The 14761-nt window shown below is 43.8% G+C and overlaps 1 protein-coding gene across 1 annotated transcript in view; it reads left to right on the top strand.

The window, feature by feature from the left end:
* nt5dc1 (5'-nucleotidase domain containing 1) overlaps window positions 1–14761 on the top strand; it is a 47273-nt gene that overhangs the window by 17602 nt on the left and 14910 nt on the right. The window contains exons 7-8 of the mRNA XM_071540548.1: window positions 11273–11447; window positions 13829–13926. Of these exons, the coding sequence (XP_071396649.1) occupies window positions 11273–11447; window positions 13829–13926 (273 nt within the window). The remainder of the gene's footprint in view (window positions 1–11272; window positions 11448–13828; window positions 13927–14761) is intronic.

The following is a 14761-nucleotide window of genomic DNA, read 5'->3' as shown; positions in this document are numbered from 1 at the left end:
AAGCAATATGCACATGTGCAGCTTGGCTGTTACAGTTTGAAGTTACTGAATGTGTCATTTTATCTCAGTTTTACTGCCTGGATGGGAGGGGCAACAGAAGAAAAGTAATGCTTAATTTCGACCGTAAAACAGGGGACAGTCTTGGTAACGGGACATGTGCATTGGTTTTGATGGTAATCCTGCAAATCTAAAATAAGACAGGTTTTAAGTCAGCAGTTTCATTTCAAACATGGTATTAAGATGCAAAAATACCAGAATGCAGTCATCAAACCCACCACGTCCGTGACCGCTCATTTACCTCAGTGTCCACTGCTAAATTGACTGCAAAATTTGTTTTCAACTCCACGTAGAATAATTCTTCTTCGCTTCCTATGTCTGATAGGCTCGCCACTTTTTGGATGCGATGCAATGTCTCCTTCAGTGGTGGGGAAACCACAGAGCTGTGGTTAACTTGGCTTTGTGTTTTGCTTCTCCTCCTGCCCTCTTCTCAACAGTAAAATCCCTTTGCAATCTCCCAAATAGAGTATGTGGAGGGACAAGTTTTTCTGAGATGAGCCAAATCCAATCCTGCTGGGCTTCAAGTCACGACTGCCAAACTGCAATCCTATAGTGGAGTTTTGTCAAATCCCTGTCTTACCCCTCTTTTTTTCCCTCTTTTTTTAGACAACTTATCAGTCAGCAGTCTGCCATACTCTTATATTGCTCTTACAATCTGCACTTCTATCATCCAACTCATTGTTAAATTACTTTGAAACTTGCATCTCCATGATGACTTTATTTCTATGATGGTAGATTTTTTTTATACATGTTGACACGCACTAATGGTTTAAATGTAGTTGTCATGAAGTGAGCATGTACATGTGCTACTTGTATGTTGACATAGCAACTGTATCCGTGTTTTTACAGCTTCATAAAGATTCAAGTTAGACTATGAAGTCATCGGTGCCACAAGCCGTTGTTCTAAATTAGTCTGGAAAGTCGAGTTAATTTGATGTCTATGTTTACATTTAAAATGTGCCTACACCACTGGCTTTGAAAAAACTCTCTATTGAAGAGAAATGTGTGTAGAGGGAAGGATGGAGGATGATCGACATATATTCGTGACAGTATAAAAAATACCACCGGATATCATTTTTAGGCATAAATGATGTTCTAGCTGCTCGGTGCTGCATTCCCTTCTATACGGTACTTTTCATTGTCATCACTCATCGCCAGTCGCCGAGTGAGTCAAGCATCAGGACCAATTTCTTTTTCCATCAAATCGATTGACCAGGGGAATCCAGCTGTGATTCTTCATTGATTATGTATTAAATCAATCTATGTCAGCCATGAAGGAGCAATGTAGAGGAAAGCAGATTGATTAAGCTTTTAAGAAGGATTTTTAAGCTGTGAGACATGGATTATCCCAAAAGTAGTACATCTCAATATTAGGAGGGCTTTGTACACTATGCGTCTATGTGAAGACTCGGGAGAGGACTAGCTGGTTGTCTTGCTGGTTGGTGATTCGGTGCTGCTGTCAACGTGCCTCATGTTGTGTTCAGGAAAGGCACAGTTTACCTTCACCCCGCCTGTCTCTTCTTCCTGTCTCTGAGGAAGTGTCAACAACAGAAACACGATGATCAGCACCAATCTATTTCCATAGCGAAGATAAGTTATTTGGAATTTCAGTTAGCCTTTAGCCCTTAGTCAGCCTCTTACTGCATCACGAGAAATGTATGCTTACGTATATAAGACGTCATCCTTCAGGGTGGGAATGTACACTGTTATGTCTGACGTTCTAAATTATGTCCGAGCTGTGTTTGTGCTTTGATCTGTGTTGTGTTTGCTGTCAGATAAGCTAAGCTTCTGTTTTGCATGCAACAATAACAGTCCAAGTACATACTGCACCATACCAAATAAACGAGAAAACTGTTTAAGAGGTGGCCTTACCCCTAATGGTTTGGTAGGTTGAGTAAGTTCAGGCTTATTCTTGAGGGATGGGGCAGTCTTTGATCAAAAACTGTAGACATCGCAACGATTGACTGGCATGCAACCATAATAAATCGCTGGGGTGCAACATTTCAAAGTTAGAATTTCGGTCTTCAGAGTTAGGAACGTCATGGGTTCCTGCGCTTGAAAGAAACAATTTCTCCCCATTTCTGTCACATGTGGAAGTGCTGTCATCACTAGTAAAGTTTGATGCCTGGCATGCACAAGTCTGTACACTCTGGTTAGCTGTGGCTGCTCTCACAGCACCTGGTTTGATGATAAGTGAGTCAGTTACTCTTCTGATGTCACATAAATTACGAAATATATAAATAGTATTTTTTGTTGGTCCTTCTTCTCCCCCGTGTGATGAAATGGTGGGTGGGTGATGTGATATCTCAGACACCACTGGTCTGATTTTGATGATACTTGGAGGGATGAAGCATCTTTGCATTGTGTTTCAGAGTTTGAAAAAAAAAATACACTTATTAGCCTAAGGGGGGCGCTATAACAAAAGGTCAACATTTTGAATTCAAATCCTGACATCTCAGACACCACTAATCTGACTTTGATGAAACTTAGAGGAATGATGCATGTTGGCACTGTGTTCTGGTGTTTAAAAAAAATACATTGATTGGCCTGATGGGAACACTAAAAGGAAAACTTGAACTCCTACCTACACCATACATCCGATTGATATGAAACTTGCCACACAAATCAAGCTATCCTTACAAATTACACTAATTGGTCTGATGGGGGCGCTATAGTCGAAAATAGAAATTCAGACTAAGGCCATATCTACTACATCATCGCTCTAATTTTGCTGAAACTTGGAGGGATGATGCATCACGTTATTGAATGGCTGAAGGAGTGCATCATTCGTGGAGGACGACATGTTTACTTGTTTGAAAGTGCCTTCCAGTGCCATGACTGCATGCATCTTCAGTATGGGTGGCCCCAGTAGCAAATGATCCCCCATCACTGGCAGTGGTTGTACCATGTTCAACCTATTGAGCTACACAGAACCACAAAAAAAATCATTTCTTTCAGACTGAAATACAACAGAAGTAATCTTCTCTCCCTGTTGCGAAGTCATAAAAAGTATAATCATGATCTGTAAGACCCAGCTGTGCACAGATGTTGGTAACACTTGGAGTCTGATGAAAGCTGTTGTCAACAAAGACTGTATTTAATGTGCTTGTATTCTGACCAGCTGCGGTTGCTATTCCTACTTAATAAGCCTTTAATAGCCCACTCCTACAATTATTGTGGGTGTAAACAATGCAATGAATTTGTGAGGTGGTTGCCATGTTGAGCAATAGCATGGCAACATATAAAAACATCGCTTTCTACTGTATATAAGGATACATGCCAACTCTGCTATCCATACAAAGACCTGGACTCATGCAGTTATTAGGCTGTGTGAATTATTATGTTTATTCCCATTGTCCTTGATTCAGAAGGGGACAACGTGCATTTCATCATCCCCTCTGTTCCTGTTTTAGTTAAAATGGCGTCCTTTATGTCTGGAAATTGACCTTTCAGGTTGTGAAGTATGGAAGATAAATTCCTTATATCCCACATGCATTGTCTGCCAAGACTCCTGTGTAGATAAAGATAACTCGCAGTCTCCTTTGAGCCCAGCATGCTCCCGGTGGCAGATGGTAAGCTATTGTTTATGGAGATTGCACCTTGAGACAGGAGGATCATTCATCATTGTAAGTGCCATAAGCCCCCTATGATTAAAAAGAACCTGGCTGGACTTGCTAGGGTTTTACACTTTTAGCTTTCGGTGCTTTCACCATTGTTCCTCTGTGAGTCAGCAGAATTCAGCCAAGTTGGTAACAATTTAAGGAGTTGCAGTCAAATGCATTTAAGAGGAAGGGCAATTTAACTTTGATGCCTGAAATGTAATGCTGTATTAAACCTCTTTAAAACTTCATGCTAGGGCAATTCTTATCAGCTTTTTCATATTTTGGACAGTGCTGTGCACCTAATGTGGTTTGATACTGGAGATAGGAGGTAGCATTCTTTTACCCTGTGTGTGGAATTCAAGATGAGATCCTCCTGAGATCAGACCTTGAAATACGGATACACCCAATTCTTATTCTCTTAAGATATCTCAGCTAAATATAGCCGTGGTTTTATGTAATGACAGATTGCAATGTCCCTCACGTTTGCTCTAGGGGGAGAGTGACTATGCAACTGGCGTCAGTGTCCCCCACAGAGATCTGCACATGGGTGTCCCAAAACCACTGGTCCTTTCTCCTGAACTGCTATTGTTCTTTCTCTTTCCCCTTCAGTATCATATTTGTGCATAGTAGGAAAGTAGGTGGATGTTTTTACCTTTTTGGAAATAGAAATCATTCAGACAGAACCCATTATTAGTGAATTAATGAGAAGTTTAGGGTCCCAATCATGTCAGTCTCTCCTAATAATATCTTGGTCAAGCTAAGACAGCAATACAGTACAGCAGTTCAAAAAGAAATCAAGTGTGTCCATCTTAATGAGCGAAGGCTTATATTGTTTCCTTGCAACGTTTTTGATTTGAATCTGGCTCAAAACCTTTTTCACATGCCGTACCCCATCCTCTTGCATATTTGCTGTCACTTTCCACTATGTGCTATCACAGACAATAGGAAAAAAAATGAAATTATATGTATATGAAAATGTCATAGTTTATACATAAAAATGTCATCGTTTATATGATTATATATACTGTACATTATTTAGATGCTATAGGACAATGCTATGAAAAGATTTAATTGGGCTCGGGGTTTTATTGAACCATAACATTATTGTTATAGTGGGTCACAAATTAAGATTCTCCTTGTCTGTCACTGACCAAAGAGATGGGGGAAAAAAAAGCGCCATAAGGGACACGATGCAGCAATTTGAGGTCAGGCTGCTAAAAATGGCAAGTCCACAGACGACATGGCTGAGGTTGCTGTTTTTCACAGGGTTCAAACAGGTGCAGCAAAAAATAGCCCAAACTGAGCCGAGTTTGTCTGGATGCCTTTTTAAGAGAAAACACTTCAGATTATAGCTTTCCTTTAAAGATCCTCTCCATGCGCTTTATACACATAAAGGGATGCTGTTGTCATTTTGCTCATTAACTGCAATCAGGAAATGGATAAATGCATAGCTTTGTGTATTTTTGTTTTGATAGCTATATATCTTCCCTGCTGATTAACTGGGCGATAAAGAAAATGAACGTGCATCTAAATCCTTTTCCCCCATCACTTTTGGTGCGGCTGTTTGTGAAACGGTCCCGTGCTCTGCCCTAATTTGCACTGCAACTGTTGATTTGTGTATCCTGTCGGGCCGCTTTGATGTGTGAGGCAGATTGGGCTGCTGGTCGTGGTTCTCTCTGATGCCGGGCAGCTCTCCAGCCATCCAGGCCCAGCCTCCATACTGCCGTGCCCAGGGAGTCCTAAGGGCAGTTCAATCCCCTATTCACAGCCAAAGCCTGCAGAGACACACACACTCACACGGTAGTGAGTTGGCATTGGCAAATGTCAGAGCAGGGATTAAAATATCCTCTCCTCTGTGGGACTTGTGGATTGATCACGCATTCCCATGTCCCAAAATGCACCACAGTGTCAGCCTGGCCACTGTGCAGCCGGCCCTGCTGCCAGACAGAGGGCATAAGAGACACCGGATTACAGGACAGCATTCATGCCAATAGGGATGTTGTCTTTGAGAGGTTACAGTGGGTTCCTCTCAGGGTTGCAGTCACTGTTGAGTCGCTCCAGCAAAATAAACTAAAAACTGTTTACACAGTTAAAGGAAAAATCCACCCTAAAAAACACTAAAGACAAACATAGACAGCATGATGTCACATTGAGATATTTCCAACACAGCTACAATGGAGTTTGATAGCAAAAAAAAAAGTTCAACAACCATACAGGGAGAAATCCATCATAGAAGAGGCAGAGAGACCAATTTCTCCACTGACAGTACCTTCAATAGACCACAATGCAATGCAGCCAGAATGCAATGCAGCCAGAAGATATGTTGTGTTTTGAGTAAGAGGCGCAATTTTTTCTCAACTGGAAAAAAACTCACTGTCTTGCTCCAACTAAGATATCACTATTGCTCCCTCCACCTACATGTATACCCCGCAGCTGAAAGCAACACGTTCAAGACTGTTGTTTTTGGATTGTCGAAAGGCATTGTGGGAGATGTAGGAAATCACTAATAGAAGTAGAGGAGGAAGGTTGAGGGGAACTGGGTTCACCAATGAAGTAAATTACAACACTTCATCACAAAATAACTCCTAGAATACAGTGAACATCACAGATTGATGATATCTAACAGTGTATCTGAGGATGGATTTTTCCTTTAAGATGCAACCTTCATTCTCAGTGTGTTTACCGATTCAATATTTTGTGAAAGTGAATAGACCCCAACCCGGGCCTCTGTTTCAGCTGTAAGCTTGTGACATGTCGGGAGAATAATTTTCAGGCAACACAGCTGAATAAATCGTCTTCCGCTGCTACGTATCTCTGCAGTGGGTGGTTCGTTCGAATTTAACACGAAGGATGGCGGCGAGGTCAATTATCGTTTTTCCTCTCGCACACATAGCCGACATGGGGGAGGCATTTGTTAATTTGTACTAGCAGGGGAGTTGCCTTCCTCCTCCTCCCCTCCCTCAGTTGACCCCCCTGAATGTGTGTAATGAGGCAGGCCTGCGTTTCTGCTGATGGGTCCCAGAGGAGGAACGGCCCAGAAATAAAGGGCCAGAAGTTGACTGTCGTGCCCGACCTTGCTTTTCTGTTTAACTGAAGGTGAAATGGTCTGTGGGAAATAAAAAACAGCAACACTTCCACGGAAATGGTTGAAAATCAGAACCAGATGTTTCCAAAATAATACCTCCGGTCCTCCCATTCTTTGGACGTTTCCAAAGGTGTGACTTTTGGAATAATTAGCATTCTTGTTAGTTTGCTATTCCTCCGTAATTCTAAACTGGATCCTGTTCTCCATGCTTGTGGTTGTTTTTCTTTGCATTTGTCGTCACCTTCTGGTTAGAAAGCCATACTGTCTTCTTGCAGTGGTTGTACATGAGGAAGCTTTTTCCTACCTCAAGCTAGTCCAGTGTTGTACCACAGGAGGGCAGCATGCTCAAACCTTTCACAGACTCAACACAGGACTTTCATAACTTAATTGTGTGCAGTAGGTTGAGTTCTATCTTTTAGCACAGTTAAAGAAGAACACTTTGAGTTCATCATCCATATTACTTAGGGTCATGCACAAGAAATGCCTCGATGTACCTATATATATACTCTTGTAGTACTGTGTATTTTGTTGTTATTTAGCATTCAACCTAGACTAGACTCTGTGCCTGTAATTCTTAACCTCAGATGAGGTGATCTCCAGCTCCAGACAGAAGGCAAGGAGAGGAGACCACCCGTCTCTCTGTAGCCTGTCTGTCCCTCTGGCTGTGTTCACACTGCAGGTCTTCATGCTCAATTCCAAATTGCTGCTCATATCTGACTTATTTAGATGACTGTTCACACCTATTCTAGGATGTAACCCATATCTGATACCAATATGAACCGACAGCCTTGTTGATAAGACGCGGGTGCGCTTAGTAATAACAAAAGATGTCACGTCTGTTTCTATGCTTGTCCGATTGTTTCAAACACATTTTTATTACAGTATGTGCCTTCGAGTTGTGGTTTTTCTTTTTTCTAGGAGTTTTAGCCTTAATTTTGCAGCTAACAGTGGAGAGAGACAGGACCGTTTGGGAGAGAGAGGGGATGACATGCAACAAAGATCCTTTGCTGAATTTAAACCCAAGACGTTGTGGTTACATGGTGTGCGTCTTAGCCAGCCGAGCCACCAAGACGCTCTGTGCCTTCGAGTTTTGACTGAATCGAGGCGTCTCCCCAAATACCGATCAAGTCTTGTTGTCCTCCGTGTTAAAGCTTGCTCAGCCAAGGTGAATGATGTAGGATTTTCTTATTGTCATGGCAACACTGACAAATTTCAGTGCATGTGTGTGAGTCGCATGTAGGTTGCAGCCTGGAGATCCAATTTTGTTGCATATATCCACGTGGTCCAGATTTGGAATTGAAAAAATGCAACTCCATGCTGCTTTTTGCTGTTCACACTGGTTAGATAACATCAGATCTGTGTCACATGTGAAGGGAAATTCATCACAATTGGGACCCTTTCAGCGGCAGTGTGAACGTAGCTGACTCTGACTCTCTGTCGCTCTGTGGGCACAGTGATGCTCCTGAGAGGCCGGTGGTCTCTGCCAGGGTAAACACCTCGGCTCATGAATACACGCCACTCATCTGCACCCTGCCCTGTTTTCCTAAGCCCTCTTTTCTCCTGCTTGTGAAAGAAGCAACGCCACTTCTCACATATTGGGCACATTCTTCAGCTCGAGCGCAAATAAGATGTACAGGTAGCCCCATTTTTCTGCTTTGATAAGCTTGCACGTATCTCAGGGTTTCATTTGAATCTCGGTCCACGCTCCTCATCATTAGCCTGCCAGTCATAAAGTAATCATATAGCAGAAGAGAAGGTAATGCTTTTCTTTCCATCTCACCAGGCGTACAAAAAATTGGTCTTATTTCCTGTAATTACAAACTCTCAAGATACCATTTTATCACAGCATTTCCTCATAATTACCAGGAAAAATTCTTGGCTAAATTACACATTTCTTCACACAGTATCACATGGAAGTACCATTCTAATGTCGCCAATCAGCATCAAGTGCCTTTATTCCTTACAAGTTATGTTTTATTCATGTTTTTTTTGTATTCATGAGGCCTTACTGAGAACATTAGGTCAAGAGTTACATGCTATGACGGACTTGGATTGTGTAACAGAGATGTGAGCGTCGCCATATTTAGCTCCATACAGTCTGATTCACTGTTTAAGCGCTGTGTGAGGCTCGGGCTGACAGGATGTATCGAAGAGCAGCTGGGGGGCCTTTGAAGAGAAGGCAGCCCAACCACAGTGACTCTGAAGTGGGGAACATGACCCTGAGGTCCCCCTTACCCCCTATAGATGCCACTGGTGAGGTTAAGCGGTACGAAATAAAAACTTGGAAAAAACACATCAGCAGGGCAAATACTGGTCCCTGGCTCATATAGGCCCATCCAAACCATGATTTTTTTAATGAATTTTTAGATGGTCTCTGAACCAATTTTGAACATTACTGCTGTATTTTTCTTAGCGTGCGATGATGTTGGGATGTAAACCTCTAAACCTCCTTTATTTGGCTTTTTCCTCTGTCAGCAGAACGTTAAAGAATCAACATCTTGGTAATGCTGATAAGCATAAAGCATCTGCAATGAGCGTCTCCTTCTCTGTGAAGACAATAACGGAAATATACACTAGTCCATATAAAGAAATTATCCAACCACACACTGTGAGACTTTGCTGACAATATACTTGCATCTTTAGGTTCGCTTATAAAAGGTTCGCTCAGGTTCGCTTTAGGATGCAACCCAAAGCCTACATAGGCATCAACTTCACTATTTATAATTGTCTAAAAAACAAATTTCAAGCACTTGAGCAGAGTTGAGGCATGCAATATATTGATGTTTGAAAAAAAAAAAATCAAATGTATGTCACCATGCACCATACAGCCCAGAGAATAGATGATATATCTAAGTTGCACTGATACCCCTTTTCGACCAAGGCAGTTCGAGGGCCGGTTCGGAGCCGGTGCCTAATCTCGAACCAGTTCTTCGCGTTTCGACAGCCAACGAACCGGCTCTCGGCCAGGAAAACTGGTTCCAGAGTGGCACCAACACTTTGCTGGTCTAGAATAAAGAACCGCTTACGTCAGGGGCTGGGGTCGAGATTATCGTGACCAACCAAAACCAACAAGACCAAGAGGACCGCCATTGTTAAAAAACCAGAGCTTCATGGACATGGACGTGAAATCGAAGCAGCAGTGGTCCGTGGAGAAGACAAACTGTCTCCTTGCATTGTGGTCCTCGACAGAGATTCAGAATAAACTTGAGGGAGCTTCAAGAATGAAACCGGTGTTTGAACAAATACAGCACGAGATGGCTGCAGCGGGGTACGACAGAAGCATCGAGCAAATAAACAACAAACTAAAGAAACTGAAAAAGCATTACAGGCCCCAAAAGAAGGACCTCGGGCGAAGCGGCAATGGTCGGCAATGGTAAAGAGACGTAGTCCGCCATTTTGGTTGTTGTGCTTGAAGTTGGCGCTAGTGTTGCTGGGAAAGCGGAGACGTATACAGACGTATACAGTGACGAATGACGTGGCTCTCTAGCCAGCTCTAGCCTGTGGAAAAGCATACCGGTTCTTAGAAGATTGAACCAAGTTGAACCAACTGTGAACCAGCACCAGCACCAGCCCAGCACCAGCACTAGGTTCCAGTTGGTGGAAAGGGCACCGTGTGCAGTGTGAGTGAGCAGACCAAATAGTGCAGCATGGTTTTAATGAAAACCATTTAATGGCGTTCTGTGTTTTTTGATGCTGCCAGCATGAAACACAGTCTATTCATCCACCTACGCCTGTCCACCATATGAACCGCTGCTCATGGAAAAGTCTTACGGCTGGTCATTGATCACCCTTGGCTCACTCCCTATACATTTTGTTTTCAAAAAGAGAGAAATGGAAGCATGTGTCCTTTGATGTCTTCTAACCTAACCCATTGCTTATTATTCTTTGGAGGAAGGAAGGTTTTATGGGATTCTGTGAGGAAGCTAATCTGATGCTATTGGGCTTTTTTCACTAGATCCATCTGAAGCTCTGGACTGTGTTAAAGCCCCAACCTGAAATTTCAGAATGGGACTTGATGATGAAACACTGCCACCACATCACATTATTTCATTTGTGTGTTGTGATTTGTCTTCTGTTGAATACATTTATTGATATTTCACAGATAAACACGTCTTAAATGTTTCATGAAGGTGTAAAAAGATAATTTTCTTGGGTGTTTGCAATCAATAATGGTGTGTGAGAGTTGAAAATAAGCTTATTTTCCACATACGTCAAATTCCTCAGGAATCCATGTGCATATTCCTAAAATTGAGGATGGAGGATTCATTGTCTATCTTTCATGTAACCCTGATGAAGTCTTTCTGCAGAAAAAATGTGTTTTTAGACTATCCATTGGCCTCTAAGAATAGCTGACCTTGTTCTTCCTTTCTGCCTTTTTCTGGTTCATGCACTTTGGTTGTAAGACAAGGTAGCGACAGTTTTGTTTTCCATGGAAATATGTTATGAATTGGGGCTTTAAGATTCAAGGAAGCCCTACATGACATCTTTGTGTGTGTGTGTGTGTGTGGTGGTTTGTGTCTCTCCACAGAGGACGCAGGGACATACTTCCCGAGTCTGAAGAGGGACCCGGGCCAGTACCTGCAGCCCTGCTCCGACTCCGTCAAGACCTGGCTGCGCAGCATGAAGAACGCCGGGAAGGTTCTCCTCCTCATCACCAGCTCCCACAGCGACTACTGCAGGCTTATCTGCGACCACATCCTGGGGTGAGCCTGACCAGACCAGACCAGACCACAGACCACCCCACCCCTACCATCCCTCTCCAGACCAGGTCCCAGTTTGCAGATCTTACCATAACAGTCCCCAAAGGATTTATAACCTGGCAGTCGGGGGAAAGTTTTTGCTCAAGACAGCTCAGGCAGCGGTTACTGTCCAGTCCAGCCCAGCCCGGCATTTTTGGTTTTCCCCCAACTCCCAACATTCCTTACAGCTCTCACATGCCATCAGTCATTCCTTGAGCCAACTCTGGTTCACATGTCCGCCTTGAGTTACCATCACCATCGCACACATACGCTACACACCACTCATACCCTCAGCACCCACTCTGCACAGTTAGTTGTTATTTCCTACCAGCCCAGCATAAACACTAAGCACTTCATTTTCTAGGTTTAAGTGTGCGGAAGTGATTTTTGTCTTTGCATGCTTTCTATAGTTTCGCAGTGGCCAGCTCTTTGGCTTTGTGCTGACCCAGAAGAAAGGGCTTTCTGCATAACTGCCCTCCCCCTCTTTGCAGTGTACACTCTGTGGTTTAGGCTTATTATTCTAGCGTAAGCCCTGTTATACACTCGATCAAGCAGTAGGAGTACCTTGGAAAAATGTTTCAGTGCAGGATTACTGTGCTATAACAACACACACACACACACACACACAAGCATGAACATTCACACACACACAAACACTCCCCGTTCTCACTGAAGTCTGTTATCTTACACTGCACGTATTCATATCACCCGTTCAGGCGGTCTGCTTTTCTCACTGCTCACGCTAAGGGCGGCCTGTTCTCGGTCGTAGAGCAGAAACAGAAGGGGGCTAGTAGTGAGCCGTTTGCTCTGGATGCCAGTTCGTCTCGTGGGACCTCTGCGGCGCAGGCTTTCCCCCCTTCACCATTTCCTGTTACACAGCGAGCAGCCTGGTCACTCTGTTGTTCCGCCCCCCTTTCCCCTGCTCCCCTACTGTTTCACTGGCCTCCCCTCCCCTCCTCTCTCTGTGACCTCTAACACCGCAGCATGTGCCACCTCCCAAGGAGACAAGTCATAACCCAGCTGTGTGTGTGTGTATATGTGTGTGTGTGTGTGTGTGTGTGTGTGTGTGTGTGTACACCATGTTCAAATCACTGTTTTACAAGGTCAGAGGATGCAGATTTATGTTGTGATAGCTACAAGAGGAAATCAGGCAGGCTTCATCTTGCCGCCAGGTGGTTTGGGGATAAGTGTACTTTGTTCTCGGAAAGGGATTGGCCTCCTCCTGATGGGCTGTTTTTTAAAAGTCTATCATAACGCCAAAAGGTTTTGTGTTTATCTCTTTTACATCCGCCCTCAGGCAAACGCTCATTATTCAATCCATGCAGCACCGCACAGAAATCATGTCTCATCACTTCACTGTTGCAAAGGCACATTGTTGTGAAACACCACTCCTGTTTACCCTCGCCTGAGTCACTTGGTGCCTCCTTTCCAGAGAAGCTCATTCTTCCTCTCTCATGACGTGGTCCCCCCCCCAGCTGTTAGGCTGGACTTGTTCCCCTTCTTCTCAGATCAGAGCCCGTGCTTCTCTCAGGCGCTGTCAGTTAGCTGAGCGGGCTGGAGGCCAGTGACAGTCAGCTGTCAGAAGTAACACAACAAGGCCAGAGCCGTCTGACGGGCCGCTGCCAGCCAACACCCACCGGCTCCTCCAGGGACGCCGCTGTTATAACTTGGCAGGCTCAGACACGGGCGTTCATTATCGGGAGTGCTGCATAATTTATCGATTTATTACTTGCCGTTAAGTCCCTTGCTGTGTTGGCTTGTCTGAAGTGATCTTGTCTGAAGCATCTCCAAAGCTGCTGGGATTAGCTTGGATCTACAGTAAAGCAAAGGGATGATATCATGATGTGTTTCTAGGCAGTAAAGCTCTTACCCAATATGGACATACACTCTTTCAAACTGTCAAATCGTCATTTTGATTAGTTTGCATGTTTAAAGTTTCCAGTAAGGGATTCTTCCTGTTTCATGGGACTAACTTTTGCTTCTCACCAAGTATGGTAGTAGCATACAGATTCTCCCTACACAGGACAGCAGTGCAAGGTCTCCCTGCAGACATGACCCAGCTATAGATATGTTCGGTCGCCTACATGATGTTAGAGAACACGCCGCCTCCCTAGCTAGCCTTCTGTGGGTGTACTGCCCTCTCAAAGTGTTTACGTTATTAGGCTGAGCATTTCCCTTCATAGCGTTGTATGTGCACACTGTTTATGGTCCATGTTTTCCATCAGTATTACAGGCTTCACTGAGGTATTTTTGGTTGTGTAACACCAGTCCATTTGGATGCTGTCCAAGCGTTGTCCTTAACACACAGCCTGAGCACCTAACACACAGATTTATGGTCATTACAGGAAGGACTTTGAGGAGCTTTTTGACGTCATCATCACAAATGCCCTGAAGCCGGGTTTCTTCTCCTTGGTGCCCCAGCAGCGGCCCTTCAGGACCCTTGGTGAGTGTTTTTCCTGCCCTCCTCCTCCTCCTGTCCCACTGCCTAGTCAAGCATCAACAGCAGCACCACACTGCACAGTAGTACACTTCACTCAGCCCACATCAAAGAAATAATTTTAGAGCCTGAGGGTTACCACCCCAGTAGAACGATTAGTGTAAACCACATGATGGAGATTATCAACTCTTGTATTGCCTGTATTGCTTTTAAGGATGGAGGATTGGAGGAAATCGGAGGTCAGTTTCCCCAAATCCTGCATTTCACATCTCCTATAAAACTACTGTGAAGATTTCTAGCAGCTGTTGGAGTTGTTGTCAGTGAGGTGAAAGTCAGTTTGCCAGTATTCTATTTGCTCAGATCCACGTGATTGCCAATCCACACAAATCCCTGTTCCCCTCCCAGTCTGTTTTGCCCTTATATTAGCACAGGCGTCTGATATTGGATCCTAATGATGAAGGTGTGCACTGGCAGTAGCAGCCTGCAGGAATGCTCCCCTCATCTGGACTGTCTTCCCTCCAGCAATAACACTGGTGGGATGCATTATGTGTGAAGACACGATGATCCACTCACTAAAATATTCTCTTCTTCTTTCTTTCTCTCTCTCGCTCCTTCTGAGTTTCGCCACGCTGGCAGAAATAGCATCAGCATCTGCTCTTCCCCTGGCCCCTGCAGAGATATTGGCCACTCCTTTTTTGTTTTTGGAGACAATACTTGTTTTTCACACTTCTAAATTCTTCTGAGTGATATGACACTGTAAGCTGATAAAGTTCACTCATTAGGCTTTGACACTTTGATTTAAGACTGCTGATTAAACACTTTCTAGGCACACTCAGCTTGT

The sequence above is a fragment of the Centroberyx affinis genome, unplaced genomic scaffold (genome assembly GCF_046629955.1).
Source record: "Centroberyx affinis isolate AG114_WGS23_722 - 3 ecotype Tasmania unplaced genomic scaffold, CSIRO-AGI_Caff_v1 ptg003672l_1, whole genome shotgun sequence".
NCBI classification, from domain to species: Eukaryota; Metazoa; Chordata; class Actinopteri; order Beryciformes; family Berycidae; genus Centroberyx; species Centroberyx affinis.
This window is presented reverse-complemented; position numbering and strand designations above follow the sequence as displayed.